This window comes from Lissotriton helveticus, chromosome 10 (assembly GCF_964261635.1).
Source record: "Lissotriton helveticus chromosome 10, aLisHel1.1, whole genome shotgun sequence".
NCBI lineage: Eukaryota > Metazoa > Chordata > Amphibia > Caudata > Salamandridae > Lissotriton > Lissotriton helveticus.
In genome coordinates, this window is record NC_136071.1 from 1,011,303,987 (window position 1) to 1,011,324,677 (window position 20,691).

The 20,691-nt window shown below is 43.1% G+C and overlaps 1 protein-coding gene across 5 annotated transcripts in view; it reads left to right on the forward strand.

The window, feature by feature from the left end:
* ICA1 (islet cell autoantigen 1) overlaps nucleotides 1-20,691 on the forward strand; it is a 403,261-nt gene that overhangs the window by 160,709 nt on the left and 221,861 nt on the right. For all 5 annotated transcript variants that reach the window (XM_078663689.1, XM_078663690.1, XM_078663691.1 and 2 more), the window contains exons 8-9: nucleotides 10,558-10,649; nucleotides 11,930-11,979. In XM_078663689.1, coding sequence (XP_078519815.1) covers nucleotides 10,558-10,649; nucleotides 11,930-11,979 — 142 coding nt within the window. The remainder of the gene's footprint in view (nucleotides 1-10,557; nucleotides 10,650-11,929; nucleotides 11,980-20,691) is intronic.

Consider the following 20,691-nt stretch of genomic DNA (forward strand, 5'->3'; position numbering starts at 1 on the left):
GATCTCAAACATTTTAAAATGCATTACAAAAAAATGTGAGGAAGGGCAGTTGAACCAACCTTCACTTCTGCCACCGTAAACTATCTCTCATTCTACTCTGTGGTTCAGTGGCCTTCAATACAAGGACTACCATTAGGTCGGGAAAGCTGTTTATTAAAATTATTTGTCACTTACTAAGTCTTGATCACCCATTCCTCTCTGTATGCTAAGACTGGAATTAGGACTGGCCTCTCAGGCTGCAGCTGATACTATTATTTTTTCATCTACTTTTACTTATCCACAATGAGGACGTGACACCTGCTTTGATAAAACAGGTTCCATTTACTCTTACAAATGTCAAAGAATTATCAACCACCCTTATTGTACGTACTTCTTCCTGGAACAGGCTTCAATGTAAAGCCATAATATAGAACAGAAGTATAGGCATGGAATACAGTGTAGCTTTTTCTTTAACACACATTGTATATGAGCACCAACTCCAACCTTTTTGACACTGAGGATCTGAGAATAATCTTTGCGTGTGGTTGGCCAATTTACTTGACTGACTGCAAACAATTAAATGGGGCGAAGGAATACCATGCATAGAACCAAGGACTTGATCTAATCCTTCTCGGTCTCCTGTAAACCAGCTCACACAGAATGCAGGATGGTATAAACTAATGAAATGAACACCCTTCCATTTTTTACCCCCACAGTTTAACGTCTAGGTCCCTTGGGCTGATAATTGTTGGCATCGCTAACCTTTATCTCTCCCCAGAGCAAAACGAGGCATCCTGCGGGTTCTGTTTTTCCTTTTGCTGTAAAAAGACTTTAAGCTACAGACGGCAAAGATTTGGGTGCACTTAAAGTTTATGTCACCACCATCTGCCGAGATGTGAGATATCTTTGATTAACAAAACCACCTAGATGCCGAGATAGAGGAGGAAGCACCTCTGGAGTACCAGCTCACCAGCCAATGCCCAGACCTGATGTTTAAGTACCTCCGAAGAGGAGGAACTCGAAGGGACATCTTTGACGAAGACTGTATATAATACTTTGCTTTATTCAGACAATCAAGTTCATTCAAGTACAAACAATATTTAAACAAGATTTCACAAGTCTTAGACCTATTTCCTAATTACAAATGTTGCTAAAACATGTATTCCTCAATATAAAGTGCAGGTGTGTCTGCTTACATAATACTGATTGTTTCTTGTCTAAGGGGTAGTAATAAGCAGATGAGCCTCAATGTATTGGTCAGTAAAAGGGTGCAAATTACTATTTCCAGACTCATACTTCTCACCAGTCAGTAATCAGCAAAATAATGTAAACAGTTGCACAGTTTTAGCCTAAGGTTTCTTTGACTAAGTAAAAACGTTTCATTGCCTTTAGCAGCACCTACAATATGAAAGAAGCCTGTGCAGATTTGTCCCAGATATTAGAACTACTGCAATGGTATATAAAATTCTCTACTCTAAAACAAAGTGATAAGTCTAGGGCAGGGCTCATAGTAAAGATGTAGATTTTACTGGTTAATTATCTTTGATCCAAAAAAATGCACATGCTGTCACTGGTCTATTATATGCATCATTGGTGGTAAAATAAAGCAGTGTAATCTTTAATTGTGGAAGCATGTACTTTCAAATAAAGTGAAAGTGCTATGCAGAAGTTAGTAGTAAAATGTCTTTAGATATAACAGCAAAAAATGACGATAAAATGTAGAATACTGTGAAGCTGTTTGTTTATGCAGGCAGTCTGAGAATACTGTGTACTACTTTAAATACTTTAAAGTCCTGTTCACTAAAATATCAAATAAAAGCCTCTGTATCGGGTACAAAGCTGCCTTGGGCTCTGATCGACACAGCAGTAAGGCTTCAGAGTTGACAGGCTCCTATGAAAGTGAGTCAAACACCACCACATCTCAACACCCTCGCCCATGAATTCCACCAATGCTTCACCTTCAGGGCCAAAGTCTATGCCGAAGCAGTACTTGAATTCCAGTACAAAGCCCCTCAAAGCCAAGATGGGAGGAATCCAATTCACTCATCCTTGAACGACTGGCCAGTAGAAGAACTGGAGGCTAGACGGCACCATTTTTTTAAATCCACCTAGACAATAGAAAGATTGTCCCAAGAAACAGAGGCTCGCTTCTGAGGAAGAACTATCATTCAAGGTACCTCAGTACCCAAGGCTACAAGCCCTCCTCCGCAGCCTTCTGCACCAAATGCTCATCCTCATGTTGACTTCACCCCCACCACCTTAATTATGCCTCTATTCTCCATCATCTCTTGTTGGGTCATTTCCTTCACTAGAATCTCCAGATGGATCAGTCCTCTCTTTTTCTGACACAGGAAGTCATTATGTTAAGGGGAAACTATATGATCAACTTACTGGACAGGAGCTAGGGTTGACCCTTGTTCAAGTACAACATTGAACCAAGATGAGCTAGACGTACAGCCTTATCCAACCTCCCACCACCACTTCCCCCATACTACTGAATATCACAGTTATTCCGAGGTCAGCTCGCCACCACAAGGTTGAGGTACACGTCATTCAAGATGATCTTAGTAGAAACCCTTTTAAAGACTGAACACAATGTTCAGTATCTACCAATGCTTAAGGGAATACCTAAGACAGCCCTGGAGAATTTTAAAGATCCTGTCAGAGCCAATGCAGTTACACTAAGAGTAGAGAGGAAATTCAAGGCATCTCCCAGTGACACGGTCTACATTAGAAGGCAACTCCCCCCCCCTCATTCCCTGTGGTTCCTGGGTACATACTGCAAGTAAGCTGGAAACCACCCAAGCAACAGGGGGTGTCCCCCCGCCCCATCCTCCTTCCAGATTAACATAGGCATTGTGACGCTGTTGGTAAGAGTCACAGTAACTACCCAGTGGCGGATCGCCAACTCAATAGGTTTTCTTTCAAGACATGACCAGTGTAATTGGGAGGAAATGGAGGTCCATGTAATTCATCTTCATGAGACCAGTAGAAATAGGGTTGAGTAACTATCTGCAGAGGGAAAAAAATTCCATTAGAAAATATCCAGTGTGCCCTAAACATGGTAAAGACTTACTCTTAGTGTAAACACCAGCCTCCTGCACCCACGACATGCTTAGCTTTGCATCTCTAGTTTTAAAAGCAGAGATGCAATGGCATCTTCTTAACTTCCAGTTTGATGGGGAACATTTCTTTGGTGAACAAAATGTTATATTGAGGGTCAAGAAATGCACTGAAATTCCCAAGTCCATAGGAGTACTACAATCAACAACACCAAGGGCCTTCTTTTATAGGAAACAGGCAAAGCTTGGTGTAAGGCAACACCTACACGTCAGGGAAATCCTATATGTGCCAACAATAGGTAATTGATGAGCCCCAGGCTCGGGAAGGCTAAAGAGGGGTGCATGACAACGATAGGGGAAGAGTTGGCTCTGGCAAAGGAGTCCCCGCTCCCAAGCACTGACCTGTAACCCCCGGCCGCCCACCTCCTCCCCTTGAATTCAGGGCTGGGAGAACAAGGGATTTCCACCCTCTGTGGATGGCAATCCGCTCAGATCCCTGTGTGCTACCAGTCGTATGTCCAGGCTACTGCCTAGATTTCCATACCACCCTACCAAACCACCACGCCATCATACCCTCAATCAAGACTACATTCTCCTCTTACAGAGATCACAGCACTCATCCAAAAGAATGCAATACAGCCACCGTCCCTGCACCAAAACAAAGAGCGTGTATGTTCACTATACTTTCTCGTTCCAAAGAAAAACGTCTCCCTCTGCCCATAGTATGGCTGAGGCTGCTCAATTGTATCATCCGGTCTCTCTGCAGTATGTCATCCTACTCCTCCGTCAAGACTGTTAGTATGGAAATTGCCATGTTCAAGAGGGTACTACAATCCACAGCATCCAGGGGCTCCTTTCATAAGCACCAGGTAAAAGTCTGCGTAAGACGACAACTACAGGTCAGAGGCAACCCTATCGCCACCAACAGACCTTGCATGAGTCCCAGACAGACACATCGAAAAAAGTTACCTTTTGGTCTTAAAAATAAATAAGATTGCAATGTTATTCAGTGGAGCAGGGCTGCAAACTGTAGCCAGACAGAGTTCCACAAAGCAGTATGCAGTCCTTTAGTAGTCTCAAACATCTATCAAAAGCTCTGAATGGGTCAAACTGCTACAATATAACTGGGATGGCAGTATCTTTTCTGTGAAGGCGTGTTACATTGTCCTGGCCTTCTAGAAGTGAAATAGTTGAAAACCCCATCTTTTAAAAAAAGAATTGTAATATTTGTATTGGTGCTGCAAAAGTCTCCAAATCTTTTGGAAGGGCTACTTGGGCACCAACCCACTGGCTCAGGCTGCAGGAAGCCTCCCCACCATTCAATTTCAGGTAAACAGCAAAATGTCCAGTTACAACTAGAATTCCTCTACATCACCTGCAACTCCCTAGGTTCACAGGGCCCAGTCCTATCCACAGAGGAGCAGTTTCACATGGGGAGGCCAATAACCTGTCCATTTACATCTGGTCTCCTGTGTTCCATAAAGAAGGCACAGGTACTGCTGTGTCCGGGACTTTCTGCACTTTCCAGTTTCAGGTGAGAAATACCACAAGGCAAGCAGGCTTCTTAAGTGGGATTGGATTGGAGCAGAAAGAGTATAGTTTCACTGAACCTGGAGAAAGGTAGTTCCACTTGACCAGGAGAAAATTTCTAGTTCCAGAGATTAAAGTCTCGAGTTGGAGATTGCCCTCCCCAAAACTCGGTCAGGCTGGCTAGAATCCTTCAAGAGTATTGTGCAGGGAAGTCTTCGCTTTATCAGTTAATTCTGAGAATGGGGCATGCAGGTGTTTTTGGTAGGGAAAAATCAGTCTGTGAATAATTCCCGTCCATGAGTTCAACAAAAAAAAAAGTTCACTCACTTTCTCCATCCAAACTTTTTGACAGAGTTGTTAAGTTCTGTTTCGTAAAAATGTGTTAATTCAAAAACTGTCCTCGAGTCCTTTGCTCTTCTTATAAGAACATGGTAGAAGATGTAGTCCATTCTGTCCACATCTCCAAACTGCTCACAATCCCAGCTCGGTGTCTCGACCGAAGGATCAAAGAATGTCTTCACTTCCAGGGCTCCATTTGCTCTGATTACCCTCCATCTGTTCGTCATTCCTCACTGAGCACCACCATTGGTCTGAGGTTGGACTCTGTTCTAAGACTACATTTTGAAGTATTCTTTTCCCATGGAAATGTGATGTGTGTTGTCTCTTTCTCTCCATACCTACATCCTTCAAAGACATGCAGATAGACTCACAGACTCAGCACTGCCTGTCATACATGCAGCAGCATGTCACATCATAGGTATGCGGAAATATGACTACATCACCCCCATTCTGATGGAACTCCACTGACTTCCCTCGCCAGCCGCACCATCTACAAGACCAGCGACATAATCTACAGAGCTATCAGGACCAGCACCCCAGCCTATCTCGCTTACAAGTTCACCATGACTTGGAAGACCTGCAGTCTGAACACTATCAAATTGGAGAACAAGAAATGACTCAAAATGCCTTAAGCATGCTGGACAAAGGGAATTTCTCATGCCATGTCCTTTGCCCAGTACCTTTTGCTGTAGTACTCACTAGGCGCAAAGAGTTGTCTTTCAATTATGTCCTATGTCAATGCCAACAGTATACACAGGATTGGGGCTATGCTTTGTGCTACTACCCATGCTTGAAAAACCCAGAGACCATGGTGATGGCTATTTTTTTTATAGAGTTTTATATAGAGGGAACTAGACCCGAATAGGGTATTGGAGCGCTTTACATGAGCACCAGTTGCGTTACAGAGGACACATTCATTTTTGTTAGTCACGGGGAGATTAAGTGATTTGCCCAGAATCGCAGGATGTTGAGCGTTGTTGCTGAGACTCGAACCCGGTTCCCCAGCTTCGAGGTCGACCGCTCTAGCCGTAAGGCTACGTCCTCTCCCCAATTTGGAACAGCACCCACAGAACAGGGCCTGCGATCATGCTCAGTGGACATTGGGCAAATATTATGGACTTAAATTATGGTCTGTGTCCATTACCTATCCTGCAATAGTCGCAAAGAATAGCAATGGGTAGGCATTGGTCATACATGTCCTGCAGCCATGCTCTACGGCGTCAAACTGTGTCTAAGTCAGAATTGATATCCGTAGGAAATACGAAAACGCTGTTTGAACATGGGCTCACTCCCTCTAGGCAGTGGCTGCCATCACTGCAGGTACTGGCTGAAGTGCATGGTCTTCACACATGGCCTGTGTCCAGCCTGTCTTCTGAGTGCTCACACGGTATGGCCTATTACCGTGTCTTTTAGTGATGCTCTGTGCCCAATACCCATGCCTGCAATGTTAAGTGTATGGCCCAATACCATATCCTATGCAGTTCCCCTTGAAATTATCTGCATGCTTGAGAAGGCATGACTTTGATCCATGCATGAATAGTGTAGTACATGCACGCCTTGGGAAGTGATCACTGGGTGCAGGGAATGGTATGTTTTAAGCCCAGTTCTTTCGTCCTCTTTTAAAACTTTTTTTTTTTTTTTGCATTAATGTCCACCTTTTTTTTTAATCATACACCAGCACATGATGGCATTTCATCTTCAGATAATTACTTGTAGCTCTTCTACCTGTCATTGGAAGTGTATCACTTCACCTCTGTTTTACCTTGTTGACTATATCATTCTGGCTGTCAATAGAACTACTAAACCAGAACAGGGATTGTCTTTATTAAAGGTCACACATGATGGACGGAGCGCTGAAACTTTTCAGAGGGTCTCCCCCAGTCACAGATCTGGGTTGAATCATCATCATTCTTTAGCTCCCTTTGCCACCCTAGTTCAGACACAGCTATATGCAAATCAGTGTTGACCCTGTGCCCCATAGGAACAGTCCAGCCCGAACAAAGCAAACATGTCTTCCCTGGACCGGAAACGAGCATCCTGGGACCAGTTTCGGGCTAACAGCCCTCATCAGCCAGGCTAACTTGAATCCAGAGGCAAAGTTTGCTTGTTTCTGGTCCAGGGAAGACATGGCTTGGCAATTCGGGCTGGACTGTTCCCATGAGGCACAGGGTCAAGACTGATTTGCATATTGCTGGGTCTGAACGGGGGTGGCGCAGTGAGCTAAAGAATGAGGAACCAAGTTAACTGGACACGAGTAGAGGCTAATTTGAAGCTGAACCCTATCGCTGCTCCACTTATTTCCATCACGCCTGGCGATGCTGCCCAGGGCTCTAAATGCTTTCATAAGTAGATGCGACAGGAGATTAAGGACAGACTCCCACAGATTCACCTGCAAGGTGAAGGGAAAAAAGGGAAGATTAATCCCCCTTGGTTTTCACCTGAACTAGCAAAACTGCATCTATTATGCAGAAAAAAAGAACGTAACTGGCGAAAAAATTACGACCTGACAGATAGAAGCCTGTATACCCAGCAGAGAAAAATTTACCTCACGGCGATCAAAACAGCTAAGAAGGATTTTTATATTAATGCTATTAACACAGCCAAACAAAAGCAAAAAAAGCTTTTTTTCCATCGTCAAGTCCTTCACTCATCCTAGGGCCCTACAACCAGAAATCCCTCCGTCTCTAGAATTCTGCAATCAGATTGCGGACTTCTTTGAAGAAAAGATTTCACAAATACAAAAGGACTTCCAAGCTCCCTGTCAAGTTTTGTGTGCTATTCTACCGGATTGTGGAAATAATCTGAAGGGCTGTTTCAGCACCTTCACTCCAGTTACGCTGCTCCAGACACGTGAGGCAATCATGTAATGCAAATCTTGTGCCCCCTCAGATTCATGTCCTCCAAGAATCCTCCACCAAGTAATTGAGGTAGTTAATCCCATCATAAATGAGATTGTTAATGCCTCCCTGAGCACAGGCGTTGTGCCTAGCGAGTGGAAGCACGCAATTGTGAGACCTCTCATGAAAAAGGCAAATAAATCCCCTACAGACCTTGCTAATTTGCGCCCAATTTAACTCCTCCCGGTTCTGGGAAAGATCACTGAACAAATGGTCCACAAAGAATAAAAAAATTATGTAGATACCCATCAAATTCTTCATCCTCAGCAATCGGGCTTCCGTTCACACCATTCTACGGAATCTGCCCTGATTGAACTCACGGATTCAATAAAGCTACTACAAGATCAGGGGAAGAATGCCGTCTTGATCCTTTTAGATCTCACGGCGGCGTTCGGTACCATCTCCCACGCCCTATTGATCAATAGACTTAGGGATATAGGTATCACGGACGTTGCATTGGAGTGGATAATCTCTTTCCTGGCTGACAGGTCCCAGACCATCTCTTTGGGTACTTTTCTCTCTAAGGAGAAGGTACATTCTGGAGTCCCTCAGGGCTCAATATTGAGCCCTTTATTGTTCAATATATACATGGTCCCGCTCATCACTTTAATCGAGTCATACGGCATATTAGTAACATCATATGCCGATGACACTCAGTTGATTGTCCCTTTGGAGAACAATTCTACAGATGCTGAGTTGAATTTTAAGAAGTGTTTAAGAGATGTCTTCTGATGGATGAATCAAAATCATCTTAAATGCAACACCAGCAAGACGGAAATTTTGCCTATTGGCAAAAATTTCCAATTCTGTCCCACCAAATGGTGGCCTGAGGACATCCCTGCGCCACCGCAAGTAGTCGCATCAGCGAGAAATCTTGGCGTTGTATTTGACGCCGATTTATCCTTCGACCAACATGTCAGGAATGTTGCAGGAAGCTGTTTTAACATCATTAAGTCATTAAAAAAGTTTTTTGACCTTCTTCCCATCGACTCAAGAAAGGCAGTGGCAGTGGCCTTAATTCTTGCACGTCTTGATTATTACAACGGCCTGATGGCAGGCGTCAAAAAGAAAAACACTCTCAAAAAACTCCAAGGCGTGCAGCATGCAGCGGCTAGACTTGTGCTCAAGTTACCTAGATCAGCTGCCTCTGTTGCACTCAAAACCCTGCATTGGTTACCTCTATCTAAAAGAATACGGTTTAAAATCTTAATTATAGCACTCCGTGCATTCAATGGCATTGGCCCGATTTACCTCATCAAACGGTTTCCACATTACAGTCCCGTAAGGACTTTAAGATCCTCAAGTCAGAATCTAATCAAGCCGTTAAAATTCAAACTTCAGACTAAAGGAGGCAAGTCTTTGTCTTTCTTATCTGGTAAAGCGTGGAATTCTGTCCCTAACCATCTTAGAACTCTAACTCAGGAAAACCAATTTAGAAAACAACTCAAAACGTGGATCTTTTCGCTTTCTGACGATTATGCAACCTCCCTCATATAGCTTCCTGTTTGACTTTATTGCACACTGTTTAGTCAGCGCCAGGATGCTCCTTTCGGAGCGATTGTTTGCGCTTTAGAAATATACAAAAATATACAAATATACAAATATATGATGATGAATTCAACCCAGATCTATGACTGGGGGTGAGTGTCTGAAAAGTTTCAGTGCTAAGTCCATCATCTCCTTGTGTTTGCCTTATTAAAGGTCACCTGGGACCAAAGTCAAAATGACACATATTCCTTTCCATGTTCTATCTCTCAGTTCAGTGCATCAGGACGCCGATACATGCAGCAGCTTCCTACCACGACGTAACACACTGTGTGATGGTTTCTTAATTTATAAGTCTCGCTCTGTGGGGATTCTTTTTTGTTTGTGACACCCGGAGTTTGCCACTGAGTGACTCTTCCAGCCACCTATCCCTTGCAATTATTCTGGAAATGTATTACGTATCCAACAACTCCTAATTGGCTCCCTGCTTCTACAAATTACTCATAGTCCTGTTGATGACGCGTTAACAAAATGGGGTAAAACGTGGTCAACTAACAAGGCAATTGGAACTGTTCTGGAATTTTCTATTCACTGTCTTACCAACTGTGTAGAAGCAGTGTAAATATTTAATGAACATGTGTTTCATTACCATATAATTTACAAACTACCATATTTTCATTTTTTCACTGGGTGATCACTTGAGCACAAGCAGTTTTTTAGATCAGTAAATGTTCCCTACTAGCGAAGGTTGACTTTTTATTTTCGTTATTGGTGTACAACCAATTTAGTTTGATAATTAATTGTTGCTTATTGACTCTTACCATACCGAACATATGTTCTGTATTTGTCAGTAGAACTGCAGTCACGTTAGTGAAGTAATTGACAATAATGATAATGTCACCTTTGATGTTATGAGGAATCCATTGAGAGTTATGGTTGCCTAGCTAATAATTAGTGGCATGTTTCTGTGTATTTTATATTTTCTAGATTAGAACCATTATGTCCTATTGACATTTTTAATTGTCTGAAAACCTTTCTAAAAGGTTGTGGAATTATTTTTCATGCACAGTTATTGTTGTTCATGATCAAATCCGTTATTTTTCCAAAGACTAACCGACCTAACCATAACTACCGAGCCGCTTTTATGCATGTAAAAGTGTTATGAAATTATGATACAACTTTTTCTGCCAAATGTAATTTTAATGTGTTTATCTTTAACTTTTCTTGGAGTCCTAACTTTTTTTTAAATGTATATATTTATGAAGACGTTACAAGACCCTGTGAATAAATTAGCTGAGCAGTCCGAACACCATGAGAAAATCATATCGGATGAAAGCACCACCAAAGATGATGATGAGTAAGTCGTTCTTTGGTGTCATAGAATGAAATATGTAAATTCATAAAGCAGTAATGCACTACAACCTCTAAGCACTTTAATTAATGAACGCAGGAGACACTGAGGAACCCTTGCATCAATAACCACAGACCATTTAATGAGGCAATGATTCGAAGTTGCAGTGCTCAGGATAACCACCTTTGCACATTAAAGTGGCCATCCGGTGTAGAGAAAGAAAAATATACTTATTTGTATCTTTAATAATGGCACACAATAAGCAATTGCAGAATGTTGGTTTATTTGACGTCAGCTGAGGTATCTTTTGTGACATTCATTAAATGACTATTTTGAAGATCCACCCATAGTTGACACATGTCCCTAATTAGGTAGCATACAAATGAAAGTGAAATTCATAGCTTAATGCAATCAGCATATTCTTTTACTTTTTGATGTTGAATACTGTGCTGTTGGCCACTTATCAGTCCTACACATTTGATTACGTTGGGTGTGGTAGACTAGCTTTTCCTGTGGTTGGACTCAAATTGTAGAATGCTTTTCTGATAAACGTAGGTACTGACTAACTAGGAGGTGTTAAAATAACACCTTAAGATGCCTCTCTCACTTTCCCATTAGTACTTCAGCCCCTGGCTCTATCTCATGGTGGTTGCCACAATTTTATTTTCTTAGCACCAGGCTGCCTTTTGTGAATGTTTCACTTAGAAAATTAAGAAAAATGTTTATGGATACGCTCTCTCCTGGAAATAAACATTTATTGAGTGAGGTGATGAATTGGTTCTTTAGGATTATACCTGTTCCTTTTGAGTGATATCATTCAAGAAAAAAATTCTTGTTAGGAAGATACCTTACGCATTAGAAACGCATGTCTCACTGGAAAGGGTCTAGGTCTTTGATACATTTCTGAAATTAGGACTTACCTTGAGTGTCCTTTGTAAATTAATGCAAGGGGATTTTGCATCACACTCTGCATATGTGGTATCATTTATCCCCTTTAAGTTCAGTGTCTCGCAGTACTAAATGCCTGCAATCTCAGGTAGCAAATTAGATGTCTCATATCAGTTACATGTTCTACTTTTTTAATGAAGGAAAACTTTCAGAAATACATTGTTCTGGGCATGTTTTGATTTAGAAAGTGATGCTAAATTAGAAATGCAGACATTGTATACAAGGTTGAAAACGGTTCTAAGTGTCACCATTTAGCTTGAAGGTTTTTGAAAAAGTATTTATTTAGAAATAGTTTAGTTTATAAGTTTGAAATTATTTTCTTGCTTTATGATTTCCAGGTTGATTTCATTAGACGATGAAGACCATAAAGATGAGTCCAGCATACTGGGTATGTGTCATTCGAAAATGCTAAATTAAGAGTATCCTCAAACGAAGTGTCTGATTTATAATTATTAATTTATCTTTAGGTTAAAAATCATCTTACAAAGCAAAGTAGAAGCATAATCTTGATATGCTAGAGTACTGAATTTGGTAACCTAAACCTGTGGTTTGAATTGGGTGGTTCAGTGCTGTATAAATATTCAACATGTCTTCACAAATATTTAAATGACAACTTGTTCACTACCTTAAATATTCAACTTAAATATAGGTCACCCTGAACTACTATAGACCTATGTATTGTTGCTAGTACAGTAATTGCCATAGACTCTTTCTCAATCTGTCTGATAAGTTAGTGTTGGGTGTTAAAGATGAGTGGCGTTGACAAGTTCCTCTAGTTGGACTAGTTGTGAAGTCTTTCAGAACAGTTTGACATAACTTTGTGATTTTATTTTTTCTTGTGTCTTATTTCTATTTTATATGCCACTACTCGCCAGTTCGTTTCATGTAGTCTATAAAAACTAGTCATCCAACTTAGTTAGCATAACATTGCTTTCCACTAGAGCCACTGAATCAAAGTATCCAAGCAGTTTTCTACTCATTGTTTTTTTGCTACAACCATCAACGATATAAAAGCTCACTTCATTCAGATAGGTACTTTTTAAATTCTAGTGTGGGGAGTCCTAGATATCAGAAGTGGGCTTCAAGCTGTTGCAACCTAGAAGCTTCTTTTGGTCTAGCGGTCTTTCTTTCCAGTATATAAAAGCCTAGACTGCCGAGTTCCAAGCTCAGCAGTGCTTTACAACCCGTGCATCCCATAAATCTAGTTTGATAATCATAAGATATTTTTCTTGTTTCATTGAATCTATCCAATTAGATCGATTCAATACTTTTCTGTATCACATTAGGAATCCTACCAGCCAGGTCAATGAGGCTGTGCCTATATGAACAATAGGACCCTACAAAGGGAACTTTTATTTAAAAAAAAAAGGCCTCCCTAAGCACCACTGTAACATCTTTTGCTTTGAATCTCAGGTGATTAAAGGGAGTTGATTTCTGTACTGAGGAAGTGGTTTGCCTGTAGCCTCACTGATGTTTGTCTAGCTAGAGCAGGATGACTGATGTTGGTCTCGTTTGGTAGGCCTCGGAAGGGAAGTATTTCATTTCCAGAGAGAGCACTCTCCCAAGCCTAACCGTATTTACATGTGACTCCATCAGATGTCTCAGGAAAGTGGTATACCACCCAGTCGATACCATGTCTTCAGACACCAAAACAAAGCCTACTCTAAAAGCTATCCTGAAATATATAGGTCAAACCACACTGATTAACCTCATTGCTTGATCCATCTTGTACAATAATTTCTATGAAACTCTGGAGTTTAACTTCAGTTTAAAGTACACCCTCTGTAAATGTATCACAGCAGTGGCCCCAGCCCTGGATATTTCGTAGGTACCTTTTGTAAAGATGAGTGCCTACAATCCTGCTCAAACCGTGAGAAACTCAGACCTTTGAATACATAGTAAAATATAGATTGGCTGACGGTGCCTCCCCATAAGTCCTAAACACCACAATATCATTTCACTGCTGAGACCTTATTACCTCCTTATATTCCCACCTTCAGCAGCTTAGTTCACTTCACCAGCTACCTATTTCCACATTGTAGCACTCTAACACACTTCTTTCAAAATTGCCTCTCCTTCATGAAAATACACACCATCCAAATAATTATTACGGTGCACCTCATACCCTTTCTCTTTTCTGTACTCTTCTCAGACACCCCCAAAGTCCTGCTCATTAATTGTAATGCCAAAGTTGTTCATACTCTTAAGCTTTCCAACCACTCTTGTGCTCTGACCGCTTAAACATCCTTTTGGTCAAACCTCAATCTCTTATCTAAGGAGTTCAACCCTGCCTAACCTCACTTTTAATCACCCTTACCTACCAGTGTTCAGTTCACTGTGTTTTAAATCTGCCATTGTACTTCAAATACTTACAAAAACTCCCTGTATGCATTGTTTACTCTCCAACGACTGCCCTGTGTTTTACACTCCCAAAATTCTCTAGAATAGTGAATCATATTGTTTCAAATCAACTGGCCTGCCACCTCTATTTCTTACAGAACTGGTAGTCTCGTACATCAGAAATTGCATTAAAAATAACAAGGTTGCTTCCTCACGTTTAAAGAATACCGATTGCCTTTCCGATCTCTTCTCCTTTTTGCTAGAGGCTATAACCTGTCCACCCTCACCTTACTTTTGATTTTGTCTTACATTTTTCTCCATCTGTGTCTCATTACTAAAACACGGTTGTATGATTGCGATGTTTAAGTATTTACCCATCTTAGCACGTCGGCTATAAAAGTCACTTTTTTTTTTTTTTAAACATAGTTTTTTATTAAGTTTTAATTTTCTCCACTTCATATATGGACATAAAATTGTACATCTATGTGTTGAACAGCTTATGACAATATATAAAGCATACCACAGCAATGCCCATATTGCACATTACCAAAGTCCACTTTCAGATATTCCAGGCAGTGCTCCTATGCCTTGGCCATTCCAAATCTGAACCATTGGCAAGTCAGTTGAGACCATTATGACATTGTTATCTTTTCACAGATAAATGAAAGGATGGTGCACACCCTTGTTGTATTTATTAAAGTAATTCGAGTTCAATCAAACAGTTTTATAGGTTGGGTGCTCCTTCAGGTAGCGTGTCCGTCCTTACCACGTCAGTTGAATATAACAAGAATGTGTTACCATCAGATAGATGATAACATCCCTGATATCGGGCACACCTTTGTGTTCTTGAAAATCAAGACTCCTTATTTATTTAATCAATGTAAAGATTTATTTCTTAAAGTTCATTATGAATTTGTCATCAATCCATAGAGTTATTTTCATCATTTCATTTTGACATCAAGGAAAGTGATGGTGTTGTCATGAATTCCCCAAGTAAATTGTATACGATCATTGATCACATTCAATAGTTCAAGCGGTTCTTTTAGTTTTTCTTTGGTGTTTGTCCAAACGATGAATACGTATTCATGTTGATCCTTGCATGCTGACACTCGGAGTTTTATACACCCTACCATCCGCTATCGCATTCTAGAAATGTCCAACAACACACCATTTCCGATATATGACTTTTTATACATGATTCTTTTACAAGCAACTTACTGTACACTTTTTATTTGACTGTGGCTTAAAGGCTTCTCAGTACTAAGATAATGTTTCCTTTGATAACTGAATTATGTATTGTATATTGTATATTTTTACAACGTAGCCAAGTGGCTTATAGTAATATTTTACATTTCAGAGCTCCCAGATGAAGGGCGGACATGCCCGAAATGCATTGGAGCATAATGGAAAACTAAAAGTCTGATATGAATGAAAATAACTCTATGGATTGATGACAAATTCATAATGAACTTTAAGAAATAAATCTTTACATTGATGAAATAAATAAGGAGTCTTGATTTTCAAGAACACAAAGGTGTGCCCGATATCGGGGATGTTATCATCTATCTGATGGTAACACATTCTTGTTATATTGTTATCTTTTCCGCATTAATACACAACTCTTGGATACAGGTACATTGCTGTCTCGCCAGTACATGTAATGCTTAAAACCCACAACTATACTACACTCTCCCCCCACCCTCTAATCCTGCTTATATACATAGTGACTCTCTCTAGGGTCGGTCCCCTGCTCTGACGCAAACACTATCTACAGCACGCTCATCACACTTCTAGCGATACCCAGGGCCATGCCACTCTATTCCGTGGGTTGGACCATCGCCTAATGTATTCCTGGCCTCAGTGTCCAAGGCTATGTCCAAAGATCTACATGCCTCCAACATAATGTCCCAGTCCATTTCAATCGGTGTCTTGCGCAACCCCCTGGTTTCTTCTCGTCTCAATGCAGCGCTCTCTGCAACACCCCACTGTGTCAGTTCACTGTGCTATGTATGGATAGTGGTTGGTGATTTCGACTTCCATCTCATAGTGATCGCCCGCACTGCCAAGAGGATCGCCAAGTTTTCAAATCTATATTTCACCTTGTGCTTAGAAGTTCCCTTCCGCAGCCCCAGGATACAGCCCTCAACTGTAGCATCTATCCCCCTTTGTGTGATTTCCGCTGTGTGTCCCCTGACCGAGGCCCAATATCCTCCAATCTGCGGACAGGACAATATCATGTGTACTAGGTCCGCTCCCTCTAGTTGGCATCTAGGGCAGTGGTAGTGCGCTGCCGGGAATATCCTGTCGAGCTTGCGTGGCATAAGGTACGCCCTATGTAGGATCATAGTTTGAATATATTTAAAGCGTGCATCCGCGATACCCTTTTAGGGTGTTCCATCGCTCTCTCCCATTCCTTATCCGTAAGGGCCCTATGTCCCCTTCCCAGGCGGTGCAGAGCTGTGTCAGGTAAATTTTGCATATGGGAGCAGAGTCCTACATATAACCACCTGATTAGGTGGCGTCCCCTGCCCATGTTATTTGACTAGGTTGTTAGTGGGAGGCTCCTGTCTCTGTGGGGCCCAATACTTTCTGACATATTGTAGCAGTGCCGCATGTAAGAGGTACAGATGGTCTGGTGCTCCCGTTTCCCGGACGAAATTATCATTGTCCACTAGTAGTCCCTCACCAAAAAGCTCTGCAACTATAGTGACCGCAGTATCAGTCCAGAATGTAAGCCTGCACAGCGATAGGCGTCCGCTTTGTAAAGGAATGCCAAGAAGCGGTATATTCCCGGCGTATGCAGGGAAGGCCCTTGTATATTGCAGCGCTTCCCTCCAGCATTGCAGCGCCTTGCACAGAAAGGTGAAGAGGTCCCGCGGTAGCTTGCTATGAGGTAGCAAAAGGGTGTGAAGTGCCCCTTTACCTATATCTTTTTCGGTCATCCCTATCTCCTGCAAGTTCCGCCCTGCTGTCCAAAAGGATAACCATTGCAGTTGGCAGGCATACAAATAGGCCCTAAGATCAGGCACCCCTAGGCCCCCTCCAGACGTACTACGCTGCAATTTCTTTAGGCTAATCTTCTGCCTGCCCGACCCCCAAATAAGTTCCACCAACAAGGTGTTCATTAATTTAAAGGGGTTGCTCGGGAGCATAAGTGGTATATTCATAAAATAAGGACCACTATTTTGGCGATCACTGCCCTGCCTGCTACCGACAGCGGTAGGGATGTCCAGAAGTTAATGCTGGACCGTACGGCTCTCAGAGCTCTGTTCAAATTTCCTGTATACTTGGATGCCTAAGTATTTAAATGTATGGGGAGCAACCTTGAATTGCAGCGAGCCAAATCGAAAATCCTTTGGCGATGCCTGTTCTTTAAAGAAGAAAACCGTCGATTTCGCTGGGTTAATAGCAAGACATGACAGTCTTTCAAAGGTCGCGAACAGTGCGGCCATAGTATCCACAGGGGAGCGGAGGTCGCGCAGGTACAGAATTATGTCATCAGTATATGCTGATAGCAAATGCGTGGTGTTGCCTACAGTTATCCCCATGTCAGTCATTGCCGCCCTGATCTTTAACGCTAGGGGTTCAAGTGCCAGTATAAAAATAAGTGGCGAGAGCGGGCACCCCTGCCTCGTACCCCTACATATCTGGTATTCTGCCGATATATGTCCTCCTGTCCGCGCTCTAGCTGTGAGAGCATTGTGTAGGAGTCGGATCCACCTAATGTACTCCCCCGGCAGTCCAAATCTCGCTAGGGTCCTGAATATATAATCCCATTGGATTGTGTCAAATGCTTGACGCATATCTAACGAAATGCAGCCCGCATAATCCTCCCAGTTCGGAGCCTCTGTAAGAAGGTGGTGCAGCTTTCTGGTGTTCAGGGATGTATGCGCGCCGGTAAAAATCCTGTGTGGTCCATATGGATCAGTTTGTGAAATGTGGGCAGGAGTCTTTTGGCCAGGACTTTACTAAGTATTTTGTACTCCGTCGACCGTAATGAAAGAGGCCGGTAGCCTGCCATATCTGTGGGGTCCCTGCCCGGTTTTGGGAGTGACACCACCAGCGCCTGCACTGTCGTGAGGGGCAAAGATCCCCCCGTCAGTGCTTCTTTGTATAAGATTTCCAATTGGGGTACCAGGAGGTCAGCGTAAGTGGCATAAAATTCAGCTGGTAGGCCGTCCAGCCCAGGGGTTTTGTTTTGGTGTAGACCCTTGATGGCAGCCCTAATTTTCGACTGAGTGATGGGGCATAATAGTTCTTTCTGTGCACCTGCCGACAATTGGAGGCATTGAACTGCGGATAGAAACTAATCTATAGACATGTTTAAGTCGTCTTCTGGTGCACTATAAAGTCTGGCATAACATTGCCTGAAGGCCTCATTAATTTCTCCCTGGGTAGTCTCCACACCTCCCGCAATATTAGTGACCTCATTAATCACTACGTTAGGGGGTCCTCTCGCAGTAGTTTTACCAACAGGGTCCCAGCCTTATCCGCCTCTGTGTGGGTCAATTGAGTGTATCTTTGGTAGTCTACGACTCGGAGGGACTCAAGTAGTTCAGCATGTCTAATTCTAGCTTCCTCAAAGGGGCTTGTTTATCGTCATTCAGCACAACTTCCTGCTCCAATCTAGTCGGCTTGTCCTCAACATCTATCAAGGACCTATGGATTTCTTGTCGTGCCCCTACCGTCGCCCCAATTGTCTTCCCCCACACCACCGTTTTAAAGGCGTCTCACTCAATCAGTCTGGTGGACGCTGTGTTGCTGTGGTCTATAAAGTACTGCTGGATGGTGTCCGATATGGTGGTGCGGAACACAGTCTTCCAGCATTTGAGGCCACAATCGCCAGGTTGGGCACCCGGCCCCATCTGAGCACCACTTCCAAGGGACTGTGATCAGAGAAGGACTTCGCCAGATGTGTAGTGTTCAGTACCTGCATCGCAATGTTGTTGGAGCAGTACATCCGGTCGATTGGTGTGTGTAACAGGTGTACCGGTGAATAGAATGAAGATTCTCTGTTTGTTGGAGGTCTCATCCTCCATACAGCGCATAACCCCCAGCCCTCTGCCCATTCACACAATGCGTTCGCTTGTTTACAAACCCTCATCCCATGCAGAGGAGGGTGCAACCTATCTAGCATGACGTTCATCACAACATTACAATTCCCACCGATAACCCCTGGGTAGCTTACCCACCCTACCAAGGCGGCAGACAGCTTGCATTGGAACGTATCTTGTTCCAAGTTTGGCACATATATGGATCCCAGGACTATCGGTTGGCCATCCAAGGTGCCCCTGGCCAGGACGTACCTCCCCTGTTGGTCAACTCTCTGTTCCACTAACGTGAAGGGTACTCCATGTCTAACCCAGATCGTAGCGCCTCGCGCAAACCCCGAGCATGTAGTAGAAAACACTTGCCCCCTCCACTTTTTACGGAGTTTCCCTACCTCCAGCTCAACCAAATGGGACTCTTGCAGGTACACTATCTGCGCCTTGCGTCTCAATAACTGTGCATGCACTCTATGCCACTTCTGAACTGACCCAGGCCGCTGACATTACACGTTATTATGGCATATTTATTCTGTATCTGCATCGTGTATCTAGATACGGCCACTGTGTAGCCGGCAGAACTGGTGTTGTCGCGCCAACTTAAGAAAGTGCACCCTGCAGGACCGTTACCCTCCCCAGTAAAACCCAATACTCGGTCCGGTAGTGGAACTATACCGGACCACCCAACTAAACTAGAAACACATGAACCTGTGTAACATCCTTTAAAGGCTTTCGCATCTTGGGGTATGTGACCAAACCTACCCATGCAGTTCCCTCTCCTAATCTGTGGTAACCTGGAACTTAAACAGCCCCCGGGCCATAAATGCAAGTAATACAATGTCTATATAGCAAACATATTGACAATAACAACTCCGCCATATAAATTACTATTCAGTTGCGAGTTAGTAATACTGTCCGTTCATCTAGGGAATCGGTCCGTCCGCAGTCTGCGGGGTCACGGAGGGAAAACGGGCCCCACTCCCATCTGAGTCCGATTTCTGGGTTTCCACTTCAGACGTAGTCTGGTCTCCGATCTGTGCCGTGGTCCGGAAGGAGGAGACCGCCAAAATCGCAGTCTCCTTGCCGCTCTGCATTTGTTGAGATGTTGGCCGGATCTGTGTATTTCTTTTACGCAGTCGCCTTGACATGCGGCATCCCGACGTGCGGCCATCTTGCATAGTGGACGTCGAGGTCTGGGAGTTTTCCGCCGATTGTCTCCCCAACTCCATCCCCTCCAACCATTCCTCCACGTCACCTGGGCTCTCGAAGAAATACGTTTTCCGCTCGTGAAGAATCCTCAGGCGCGCCGGGAAGATGAGGGCGTATTGCAGGTTCAGTTCCCATAGTTTCCTCTTGACCGACAAAAAGGAGGAGCGCTGTTTCTGCACCAGGAGCGTGTAGTCTGGGTACAATTAAACCTTGCTGTTCTCAAAAATAATTTGAGGCACCTCTCTCGATGTTTGAAGTAACGCGTCCCAGTCCCGATAATTTAACAGCTTAATTATGAGTGGCCTCGGTAGGGCCCCCGGTTTCGGACGGCCCGTGGGGATCCTGTGTGCCCGTTCAATACAAAATTGGTCAGAGAGGCCCTCTGCAGTGACATGCTCCTTGAGCCACCCCTCCATATAACGAGCTGCGTCGGCTCCTTCGCTTTTCTCCGGCAGTCCTATCACCCGGATGTTGTTCCTTCGTGCCCTCCCTTCCGCATCCTCCAT